The 11442-nt window shown below is 45.5% G+C and overlaps 1 protein-coding gene across 4 annotated transcripts in view; it reads left to right on the top strand.

The window, feature by feature from the left end:
• Nucleotides 1-5166: 5166 nt before the first annotated feature.
• The window catches only part of PIGG (phosphatidylinositol glycan anchor biosynthesis class G), a 98833-nt gene continuing 92557 nt past the window's right edge, over nucleotides 5167-11442 (top strand). For 3 of the 4 annotated variants that reach the window (XR_005825544.1, XM_040579424.1, XM_040579426.1), the window contains exons 1-2: nucleotides 5167-5359; nucleotides 8874-9079. Coding sequence is in view for 3 of the 4 variants with exons in the window: in XM_040579424.1 (XP_040435358.1) it covers nucleotides 5200-5359; nucleotides 8874-9079 (366 nt within the window). In the remaining variant the exon portion in view is untranslated. Of the gene's footprint in view, nucleotides 5360-5910; nucleotides 5932-8873; nucleotides 9080-11442 lie in introns of those variants that run through there. The other variant, XM_040579425.1, reaches the window with a different exon arrangement.

The following is an 11442-nucleotide window of genomic DNA, read 5'->3' as shown; positions in this document are numbered from 1 at the left end:
TAAGCAGGAGAAGGGGCAGTCTTATTTCTTGCAGTTGTGGGGTGCAATTGCTGGATTCCCTGGTGACCAAAATGCAAATGTGATTATTGCGTGTGTTCTGGTTGGGAGGTTCATATCATACCCCTTTTTTCCCACTTCGGAGATTCTTTGGCACCTGCTAAGGGGCCAGTTTCCACCACAGAGGGTTTTCTTGATGGGGGCACTAATAGAGTCTCTTTGTTGCTTCCAGTTTCTCATTAAACCTGGAAGAACCAGGACCCCTGTTCACTGCCTCTCTAGAACAAGCTAAGGCTGTCAGGATGAGCAGGAGAGAGACTGCCAGACATAGAGCATGGCTGTGCAAGCTTTTTCCTTAGGAATAAGAAGCAGGGTGGGAAAGGAAATGGGGTTAAAGGAGGACACAGTAATGTAAGGGTGCAAAATTAGAGGGAGGAGGGATTCTGGTCAGTTTTCACGTGTAAAGCAAAGCTGTTGCCTCAGCTGTGCCCTGATTTGGCTCCTTCTCTCAGTGCCTGCCCTGAAGGCTAATGGCTGGCATTACTCTAGCTGGTGACATTTGGGAGGTTTCAGACATTTGTACCACCAAAATCAGTCCACCCACTTAAGTGGTTTGGGAAAGTTTCCTTGAGGACTTAATCTTTCTCATTCATGTTTTATCCAGCCCATTTAGACTGAATGAAAAACCAACATTGGATTAGAGCACCCTGAGATCTGTTCTAATCAGCAGCTTGCGTGGGGATCAGGCTCAGCAATCCCAGCCTATGCCTGCAGCTCGCAGGGAACTGGACTTGGTGGCAGCACAAATGCAGTTCTAAAGCCAGGGCTTTCTTAAGCAGGAATGACTGTTTACATTTCTGTACAACCCTGAGTATAGAAAGGGGGACACAGATATTGCTACCAAGCAGTATAAGCTTTGAGTGCAAGGCTCTAGGGGAAACTAATGATCAGCCTCTTTCTTCAATTAATTCTTGCTCTGCAGCTTTGCTTCCCCTTTGAAAGCAAGTAATTTCATACTGCAGCAGGGAGCAAGTCTGCAGTCTACAGAAACAAAACAGACTTTGGCTTCCTACAGCTCACCACCTCAGGGGTTATCAGGGGTTATCTTCTTCAGTGATCCCTGGCTGACTCCATCTCAAATCCTGTAAGCTCTGCAAGCATGGTCCCCAAAGTATTTAAACCCAGAGGTAGACTTTTGCGCGTGTGTGCACGCGTGCGTGTGTGTAAAGATAGACAATCTATTATTTGATGTGCATAAAGCTAGTGTATCATTTTTTAATACACTTTTGCTGTTTAATTCTCCTTTATGTGCAGAAATTCCCATTTGGTCTCAGCTTTGAGAAGCAGGGTTTATAACAACAGTGCTTCTGCATTGTCTCTTGCCTCAGCAACTACAAACCTCTGAAGATTTTGCAGTGCACTGGAATGGAGGAGGGAGATTCACACTTCAGCAGACAGTCTTTGGTAACTTTTTCTGATGTTTTACCATGGCTTAAATACAGCACAGACCTGACATACATTCAAATTGCCAGGTACTAAAGAACGGAGAAATGATGGGAGACAAAATATTACCATATGTCTTTCTGTATTTCTAACTATATAGCAGTGCTTTCAGAGTGTCAGATCACCTTGGAATGTCTTTTTTTTTTCTTCTTTTTTTTATTACAGCCTCACTTAACTGATATGCTACACAACACCTGTACGTAAAAGTGGTGGCTTTTACTTATACCAGCCCGTTTTGCCACTGTCTGCATTCCTGCTCCTCTTGTGTTCTCCAATACAGTATTGAATGTATTAGGGACAAGTTTAAGAAGTATCACTCCAATTACAGAAAAGGGATGCTCGTTTAAACCACCAGCATGAGATGTTAACATACCTGACCCTGTCAAGTTTGGAAAAATTGTGCAGGTTTCACATAAACACACCTACACACACACACCCAAAATGTGAAATTGTTATATTAGGACCAGAGAGGGAGAATACCTGAGGCAGTTTGAAGAGCAAATTGGTAAGCTGCAGATCCCCAGAAGTTATTAACTTGGCAGTAGCTAAAGAGACCTGAGAGCAAGACTACAAAGGAATCAGTCAAAATAAGGTTAAGTAAGAGAAGGGGAAAGAAGAAAAAGAAACTGAGGAAACTGGCTGCATATTGGCTGTATTTGAAACTATAGTGGAAGGGAAGACTGGGCCTTATTTTCCAGTCACAATGTGAAACATAAGTGAAATCAGGAGAAAAGGAGCTGCGGAAGTGGGCATGCTGGGTACTAGCTAACGTGTGGCATTTCATTGAGTGCTGGCAGAGGACACAGAGACTGTTGGAAGGTGGTGTGCTTCTCCCTCATGGGACACACAAAATTTTTTTCTTATCTGTTTTTTAATTGTTGCCCTGGTAAAGAAAAGCCTTTAGAAATGCCAGAGAGATCAACATCACCTGGATCCTTTAAGTGTTGGTTGCTAAGAGCATCACCAAAATGTGTTCCTACTGGTTTAGTACAATAAGCCTGGAGAAGACAAGGTTTGGTTGGCTTTCTGTCTGCTGATTTCTCAGTAGGTTTGGAGCAATGCTTCTAGCGAGGGTTGGGCACAGAGCCTTAAATCCCTTCTTCTTCCTCAAGACGGAGAGCTGTTTGCTTCAGTGACTCTTCACAACAGCTGCAGTAGCAACATGCTGCTCCTGCAGAGAACGAAGCAGATTCATCTCCCATGTAGATGAGTTGCACTGTGCTCTAAAATGCTTGTTGGCTTTGATGAAGTGACAGCCTTCTGAGTGGCATGGATTGCATTTTACTATACAATCTTTCCTGACACTCTGACGCAAACATTTAACTTTCTAAGGCTACTCAAGTTAGTCAGTGCCCCTTGGCATAAATTGGTACACACAACACTGGTCGTGTGTTTACAAACTAGGGAGGACACGAACATTCCCTCTGAATTCTCATGAAATGACCAGCTCTCACAGGGCATAAACCTGTCACACGAAGTGGAAGAGGTTACACCCAAAAACTTGTAAAATGGCCACAGAAACGCACGGCAGAGATTATGAGTATATTATGCTATCATATCCTTGTAGACTCATAGACAATTACTCAGTCAGATCTAAAGTCTTGCACAGCACTCAGATTTTTTCCTAGCTATTTCATGACTGCAGTTAAGTGCAATAATAATGAACCTGAAAGCATGTTGCTGCAAGAACTTGCCAAATCATGATGGGGGTGAAATAATGATGCTACTCAGGAAATGCTCAGACACAAGTTCTGGGGAGTGTGAACCAAAGCCAGCTAGTATATTAATGTCTGCAGAGAAATCCTTTTGCCTGAAAACAGAAATTATGATCTTACGTGGCAATCTGAAGGTAGAAACAATGGAGAAAGATGCAGTGTTTGGGAAATTTCAACCTTATTGCTAAAACGGAAAGTGCTGTAGTATGTGCCCAGGAAATAAAAAGAAGACAGAAAATTTTTAGTTGCTGTTTTGTGATTTATAAACACTACCTACATTAGGGTGTTTTGTATTTGTTAGTGGAGTTAACCTTTCTTTTTTTCTGCTTGGAAAGTCTTACTAGTTCAAGGTTTAAAGGAAAGCAGAAAATGCCCATAAAAAGTAACAAATATGTTTTTCTGGACATACAAATAATGTAACTTTGAGGCACATTACCTAAAGACATTTCAGAGCTTGAAGCAGACATACAATGGTCTGCAGTAAGAGCCAGAAGTTTCCTTTTGCCCTTTCCTACTGATTTAAAGCCTTGCACGTTCTGTCTGAATTTCATTGCACTTTCCATAGTCAGCTGCACTTCACTGCTGAATACCAACTTTCACAGACGTTGAAAACTCACACAGTTCAAGTAATTTTCTGTTTAGTCTCATTAACCATTTGGTTCTCCTTGAGTTTATGTTATTTCCTGGCCTGATGTACTTACAGTGTCTATTCCTTCTCCGAAGGCCATGTTTTGTTAACTGTTTGTAAAGGTTAACGTCCTCAGTTTTTCCAATTCTTTCCTGATTTTCATTATAGATATTTACATATTTCTTTTTCTTAAAGTAAATAATTCTTCTATCCCCAGGACGGCGGCTGCCTGACAGGCCGGCTGTAGCTGGTGGGACACTGCTCTTGCCAGATCTAGGAAAACGCGCCACCCACAGGTGCAGCCGTTACTTATGCAGTTACTTATGTTGCAAGAAAACGTACTTTTTTTGTGGGACATAAAGAACCTGCCTGGCTACAGATGAGAAGCAGTTTTGTTTTGGGAAATGAAATTTTCAGGGTACCTTCCTGTAGCAATGAACACAGCGAGACCAGTATAAACTCCGCTTCACTTTGCAGAACTTTTTTTTATTCCTTTCTCAGAAAGTTAAGTCTTTTACAAACTTATTTCTCCTCTTTCATCTGCCATGACACACCTGCTACAGTCAGCTTCCTTTCCAATGGAAAGGTTAAAAGATTACTTATTCTGTGTTATTTAAAAAGGGGGGGCGGGGGTAGAATTCTGTTTGCCAAACACCTGCAATAGTCACCGACTTCAGTCTCCTTCCCCACTTGCCATACAGCCTTAGCTGGAACTTCGCATAAAGTCTCCCCCCACCACAGCTCAGGCTTCAGTGCTGTGTTTTACAGGAAGCAGCTCACAGGGCTCCCAGTTCCAGGAGGAAACATCAGCTCTCAGCACAGGCTGCACAAGCAAGTGGTCGCAGCACAGGTTGCCCATGGGAAGCCGAAGCTCCGACACCTCAGTACTTCCCTCTTCCTTCAGCATCCCGCTGTCGCTGGGCCGCAGGAGGCCGCACGGCTGGGTAGCTCGCCAGGGCCTCGCGTCCTGGGGCCCTTCGATCGCCGGAGTGCAGCATGCTGCCAGCCGCTGGCCCGACGCAGCCTGCTGACGCCATCCCTTAACGCTCCGGGCTTCCGCCACGGCCGGGGACGCGGGGACCGGCCCCCAGCCAGACCCTGCCCTGCCGGTACAGGCCGCTCCCTCCCCCCAGCTGGCTTCCCATTGGTGCGAGTTGCGGAGGTCTACTTCCGGCTCAGGGTCACACCTCTCGCGGAGGCGTTGGGTGACCGCTAGCCAATAGTAAGGCTCGGCGGACAGAGCTGTGGGCGCTGGTTGGTCAGCGGCGGGCAGGGGTGGGGAGAGGTGGAAGGGGCGGAGCGCTGCGGGTGACGCCCCGGAGAGCCGGCGGAGGTCGGCGGCGGCGGCGGGGCAGGATGCGGCTGCGCTCGGGTGTGTTCGCCGCCTCCTGCCTTCTGGTGGAGGCCCTGGGGGTCGCGCTGTTTCTCCGCGGCTTCTTCCCGGTGGCCGTCAGGTCCCTGCCCCGCAGGGAGGCCCGCGGGGACCCTCCCGCCGAACCGGCCCCGCCCGGCCCAGGTAACCGGAGCAGCCTGCCCCTCCCCTGTTGGCCGAGGCCACCCTACTCCTCCGCGGCTCTGCTCACCGGGGCCACCGTTCCTTCCCCCCGCAGCTACGGGCAGCGGTGGCCGCGGTAACCCCCCGTCCCGGCCTCGCCGCCCTCGGCTGCGCCGCGCGGTTCGGGCCGAGCCCGGCGGGCGAGGAGCCGGGGCGGCGGAGCCCCGGCGTCCCTGGGCGCCTTTGCCCTTCGGCGCCGCCGGCTTGTGCCGGGTCTCGGGCTGTGGGACTGCAGCCGGTGCGAGCCCTGTGCCGCGGGGCCCGCCGTGCTGCCGGACGGGTTTCTGTAACGCCACCCTACTTCCAGACCCATTTCCGAAATATTTTAGAACTGTTAAGTTCTAAAGTAATTGTAAATAATAATAGTAACTAGTTCTTAATTTTGCATGCAGTTGTCGGTCGCTGCCAGCAGTATCTGCTTGCGGTAGCAAAAAGCCTTAAGCATCACCTGTCACATCTCTGTAGGGTGCACTTTTCTGTCGTTTTATTACACTTTCCCTATCCGGTACAGCTGTCATATCCATACTCTAATGGTAAGTTGTTTGCATTAATTAGTGCCATTTCAGTTGCAACGCTTCTCGTGCTTGCTCTGTTACCTTACTGGCTGTGTTGTGTTTGGGGGATCAGTGTTTCTGTGACGGTCACTGAGGTGTGTGAGTGTCTTAATGCCACTTTAGTGAGACTTTTAATGCTTCAGTAGTGAGGAAAGCAACTGTAGTAATACGGGTTTCCTTCACAGACTGGTCAGATTGCAGGATGCACAATAGCACTGTCCGTTACAGTTTCTCTGAAATCAGGGTCTCTACAGGTCCTGCTGTACTCCTTAGTTGAAATTGTGAAACTTCTTTTTAATGAAGAGTCGGTAGAGGATATGCTGATACATAGCCATCTTATATGTATGTCCAGTGGCAAGTTGTATTAAAATAATGTGAAGAAATGTGTACTTGATGGAGTGTTCTTCAGCAGTGTTTGGAGCTTGTGGGGTGAAACTTCAGGTTCAGTGGACAGCTGGATTCAGTGGTATTTTGCTCATACAGAGCTCTCACTTGGAACATCTGCTTATGGTTACTTGATGGAATAGGGCTGTGAGTGCCAAACTGGGTGTTTAGCTGCTTGTTATTATTAATTCTTCTAAAGTGTATGATACTATGTGTGTTGGGACAAGCTTACTTACGTTGCTAGAAACAGTGGAGGGAAGAGAACGTTGTGTAAACTAGAGTGTGGTGTGCTGATACCAGTTAAGATGAATAACTGAAAGAATCTAATTTGGTAAGTCCTGAGTAGATGCTGCCAAACAGCAGGTTGCTTTTTAGCTGGAGATTACCAAGACTGTCAGAGATGTTTGATGGGCTGCTGTGAGTGAAATGTTGCATTCACATGTGATTATTAGCAGGAGACTGACATGGAAGGAGGCTTTTTGGGTGGGAGGGAAGTGTCAGACAACTGCGTTTTAAAAAGACTAGTTTGAGTTGAAAAGTATAAATGTGTACAACAGGACTCCACAAACAGTTTAAGTTTAGGCATGTTGCTAGTAATCCTAGGTATAGTTGGGCAAAAATGGAGTGACAGTGGAAGAATACTCCCTTTCTATAGTTCTTGGGTTACAGCTTTGTAGAGTGATCTTTTGGTTTGGATGATAAGCTCTAAAGGCAGGGGATTGCTTACTAAACCATTATACATAAGACTTTCAGCCTACTTTAGATCTGTTCAGAAAATAATATTTATTCAGTGCTTCTGTATTTCCTCAATGTTTCACTTTGTGAGCCCTGACAGCCAAAATGAATCCATGCTGTATTGCCTGTGGGATGACTGTATAATAATAAAGCCTTGCAGCACATTGTTGTGGTAAGTTTTTGGTAGAACCTGTGGTTTTTTTCAGTGCTTACAGAACTTCAGCTTCATTTAAAAAAACTGTTTTCTAAATAACCATAGCAGGGGTAAATAAGCATGCCATGTGCCAAGAGTTGCACAATGTTTGCTCTAGCTATTTTATCTATCTACTTATCTATTATAACTATTTTAGATGGCCTGTAATTGACTCCTAATTCCTTTGCACTTCTCAGTACTTTGACTTACTGATGAGTAACGCTGTAGGAGGGAGTTGTGAGTAGGGTATATGTGTTTGTGATCTGAACATTTTTGGTGTCCAGCAATGTTTGTTTCCCTAAGCAAGTGGATAGGAGTAAATTATGAGGATAAAACTGACAGCACAGTACATCCAGTTGTGCCTTCTTGTTTTTTGCTGAGAGCCAAAGCAAAGCATGCCTGCTAATAAGTTGATAATTCATTCTGGAAAAACTCAGGGTAGCTGATTAAAATGCTAATCAGATAGCATTTTGTTGTTGTTGTGATTTCCTTCTTTCCCTTGCTGTGCCCCCCCTCCCTAGTTTCCTTACCTGAGAAAATCACTAGCAGTAGTGAGTCTGTCAATGTCAATTTATTGATGCTTATATATGTACTCAAAAATACAGTTTCTGACATGTTTACTAACCGAACATTATATGATGCATGTACTGAGAAGTTGCTTTGCCACAATGCTGTCTGAGGAGAGATCTGTGGGTAGAATCTGTTCTGCTTCCATTTTGTCCTTCTGTGTTTTTTTTTTCCTGGTAGAGATATGGGACCTCTAGAGATTGGGCTAATAACTGCTGCTGTAAAAGCTAAATGTCACCATGTGGACCAAGCTCACTGCAAATGCAGAGTTGCTGTGGCCAGCATTAAGTCCATACAAGAGAAAGACGTGGACTTGAAGGCATGACACTGCCCACTACCCGATGCACAGCAGCATTTTGCTGTGCCCACCCATGTAACATGTTCAGGGGATTTTGGAATTGGATTCTGGCCCTGCAGCTGCCATCACCGAACTATCCAGACATACAGCCTTCTACCTTGAAGGCTGCAAGCGTACACAAATCTTTTCCCTTCATGTTTCAGTGAAACTGTCTGTTTCTTGGTAATTTTCCTGTTCTCTCTTGGTGGGATTTGATTGAGAGGCATTGCTTGACATACCTTCTGATGTGCAAAATTGGGTATTAGCACAGGTGAATGCTGCATCTTTTTTCTAACAAAAGTTGTCTGTTGGTTATATGTAGTTCAGCTTTACTAAATTAAAAAGAGAGAAGGTAGCAGCTATCATTTCTTATTCCTTTGAACATTCTCAATTTTGCAGCTTTTCCTTATTTCTTCCAATTGCACATCGTGCATTCCATTCACATTTTGTCTTCCACCCTACAAGCTGTATTGGACTTTTTGTTGTAGTTGTCATGTCATGCCTGTACTGTATGGCCTGAAAACTCAGCTTCCTCTGATTACTTCTTGTGTTTGCTGTTGTTTGCAACTTCTCGCTTCCGAATGTAAATTTAATAAAGAAGTTGGAAGTACTTATTTCTGTGATATTGTCCTTCAACTTCTGTCTAGCCATTGTTAAAATTTGCTGATGACTTTTATATACCCTTGTTTTGTTGTTGTTGTTTAGGAATGGTTTCTAACTGGACCAAAATTCCACCACCGCTTTTCAAAAAAGTTGTCCTCGTGCTGATAGATGCTTTGAGAGATGACTTTGTGTTTGGATCCAAAGGTAAACAGTTCATGCCATATACTACACAAGTTGTTGAGAAAGGGACATCCTACAGTTTCATTGCTGAAGCGAAGCCACCCACTGTGACAATGCCTCGAATTAAGGTAAGTGTTTTTTTTCTACTTAGGGTTGTTCCATTGAGAAAGTTTTGAAGGCAGTGTTGTTTCATATGCTCAGAGTTGACATGAAGGGCAGGTTTGCCGTGTTACTGAAATTTGGGCTGAAACTTGCTTTGCTGTAGTAGAGCGTGTGACAGTCCTGATTTGCCATGGCCCAGAGGTGCTTCCTGCAAGAAACATCAGGTCAGGGAACAAATGAGAGTAGAGGGGCTGAGTAAGAGGAAGAGGTGGCACCTTCCACTTAAATCACTTTGCCTTGTTTTATTCTTTTATTTGGTAGCTCTGTGGTAGGAAGGTCTGTGAGAATCAGTTAAGGGCAGTTAAGGCTCTAGTGCTTATGAAATGATTGACATAATTTTTTTTATTTGTAATGATGGGAAGGCAGTAGCCTCTCAGGCATTAAACTTTCCAGTCGTCTTCTCTCTAAGAACTTTTTTGTTGGTATTTACCTGTGTTCTCGTAACTTCTGATACGAAGTCCAGTTTTGTGTAAATCTGTTTTGTCATAGGGATGTTCTTGCAGAGCTTAAGAAAATTGTGCCTAGTTCCAGGTAACTAAAAGATGAATTGTGGCTGTGTCATCAAAATACTTGATCAGGCAGGCTTCTCAGTGGTGGATCTGAGTGATATTTCTTGCACTGAAGAAGCAGAAGCTGAGGGAGTGAGCACAAGTCCGTGGGATCTGATGAGATGCATCCATGGGTTCTGAGGGAACTGGCAGATGAAGTGGCTAAGCCACTATCCATTGTATTTGAGAAGAGGTGGTAGTCTGATGAAGTTCCCACTGACTGGAAAAGGGGAAATAAGGGAGATAAGGAAATAAGGACCTGGGGAACTACAGACCAGCACAGTCTCACCTCTGTGCCCGGCAAGATCATGGAGCAGGTCCTCCTGGAAACTGTGCTAAGACACATGGAAAATAATGAGGTGGTTGGTGACAGCCAACATGGCTTCACTAAGGGCAAATCATGCCTGACAAATCTGGTGGCCTTCTGTGACAGGGTTATGGTGTTGATGGATGAAGGAAGAGCAATTGCTGTCATCTGCCTGGACTTATGCAAAGCATTTGACACTGTCCTACATGACATCCTTGTCTCTAAATGGGAGAGACATGTATTTGATGGATGGACTACTTGGTAGATAAGGAGTTGGCTGGATGGGTTACACTCGGAAGAGTTGTGGTCAACGGCTCAGTGTCCAGGTAGAGGCCAGTGACGACTGGTGTTCCTTAGGGGTTGGTACTGGGACCGGTGCTGTTTAATGTCTTTGCTGGTGACATGGACAGCGGGATTGAGGGCACCCTTGGCAAGTTTTCAGACAGCACCAAGCTGTGTGGTGTGGTTGACACACTGGAGGGAAGGGATGCCATCCAGAGGGACCCTGACAGGCTTGAGAGGTGGACCCATGCAAACCTCATGAAGTTCATCAAGGCCAAGTGCAAGGTCCTGTGCCTGGGTTGGGGCAATTGCAAGCAGAAGTACAGATTGGGCAGAGAATGGATTGAAAGTAGCCCTGAGGAGAAGGACTTGGGAGTGTTGGTAGATGAGAAACTTGATGTGACCCAGAAATATGCGCTTGCAGCCCAGAAAGCCAGCTGTATCCTGGGCTGCATCAAAAGAAGCATGATCAGCAGGCTGAGGGAAGTGATTCTTCCCCTCTACTCAGCTGTTGTGAGACCCCACCTGGAGCAGTGTATTCAGTTCTGGGGCCCTCAACGTAAGAAGGACATGGACCTGTTGGAGTGAGTCCAAAGGAGAGCCATGAAGATGATCAGAGGGCTGGAGCACCTCTCCTACAAAGTCAAGGCTGAGAGGGTTGGTGTTGTCAGCTTTGAGAAGAGAGGCTCCAGGGAGACCTTATAGCAGCCTTCCAGTATCTAAAGGGCGCCTACAAGAAAGCTGGAGGGAGACTTTTCACAAGTGCTTGTAGTGTTAGGACAAGGAGTAATGGCTTTAAACTGAAAGAGAGTAAATGTAGGTTAGGTTAGATACTAGGAAGAAATTCTTTACTGTGAAGGTGGCAAGACACTGGAACAGGTAGCCCAGAGAAGCTGTGGATGCCCCATCCCTGGGAGTGTTGGAGGCCAGGCTGGATGGAGCTTTGAGCAACCTGGTCCAGTGGGAGGTGTCCCTGCGCATGGCAGGGGGGTTGGAACTAGATGGTCTTTAAGGTCCCTTCCAACCCAAACCATTCTGATTTAATGACCAGTAAATGAAGCAAATTTCAACTCGCATACAAGGTCGTTTTGCTGTCCACTAATTAAGAAAACATTATTTTTGGCTTTCTGCAAAGCACTTATTCTCTCTGACATCAGCTAGCACTGTGTTGTGGCAGATGATGTAGTATGAC

Source organism: Falco naumanni, chromosome Z, assembly GCF_017639655.2.
Source record: "Falco naumanni isolate bFalNau1 chromosome Z, bFalNau1.pat, whole genome shotgun sequence".
Taxonomy (NCBI): Eukaryota; Metazoa; Chordata; class Aves; order Falconiformes; family Falconidae; genus Falco; species Falco naumanni.
Note: the sequence above shows the minus strand (reverse complement) of the source record. Positions and strands in the feature narration are given on the sequence as shown.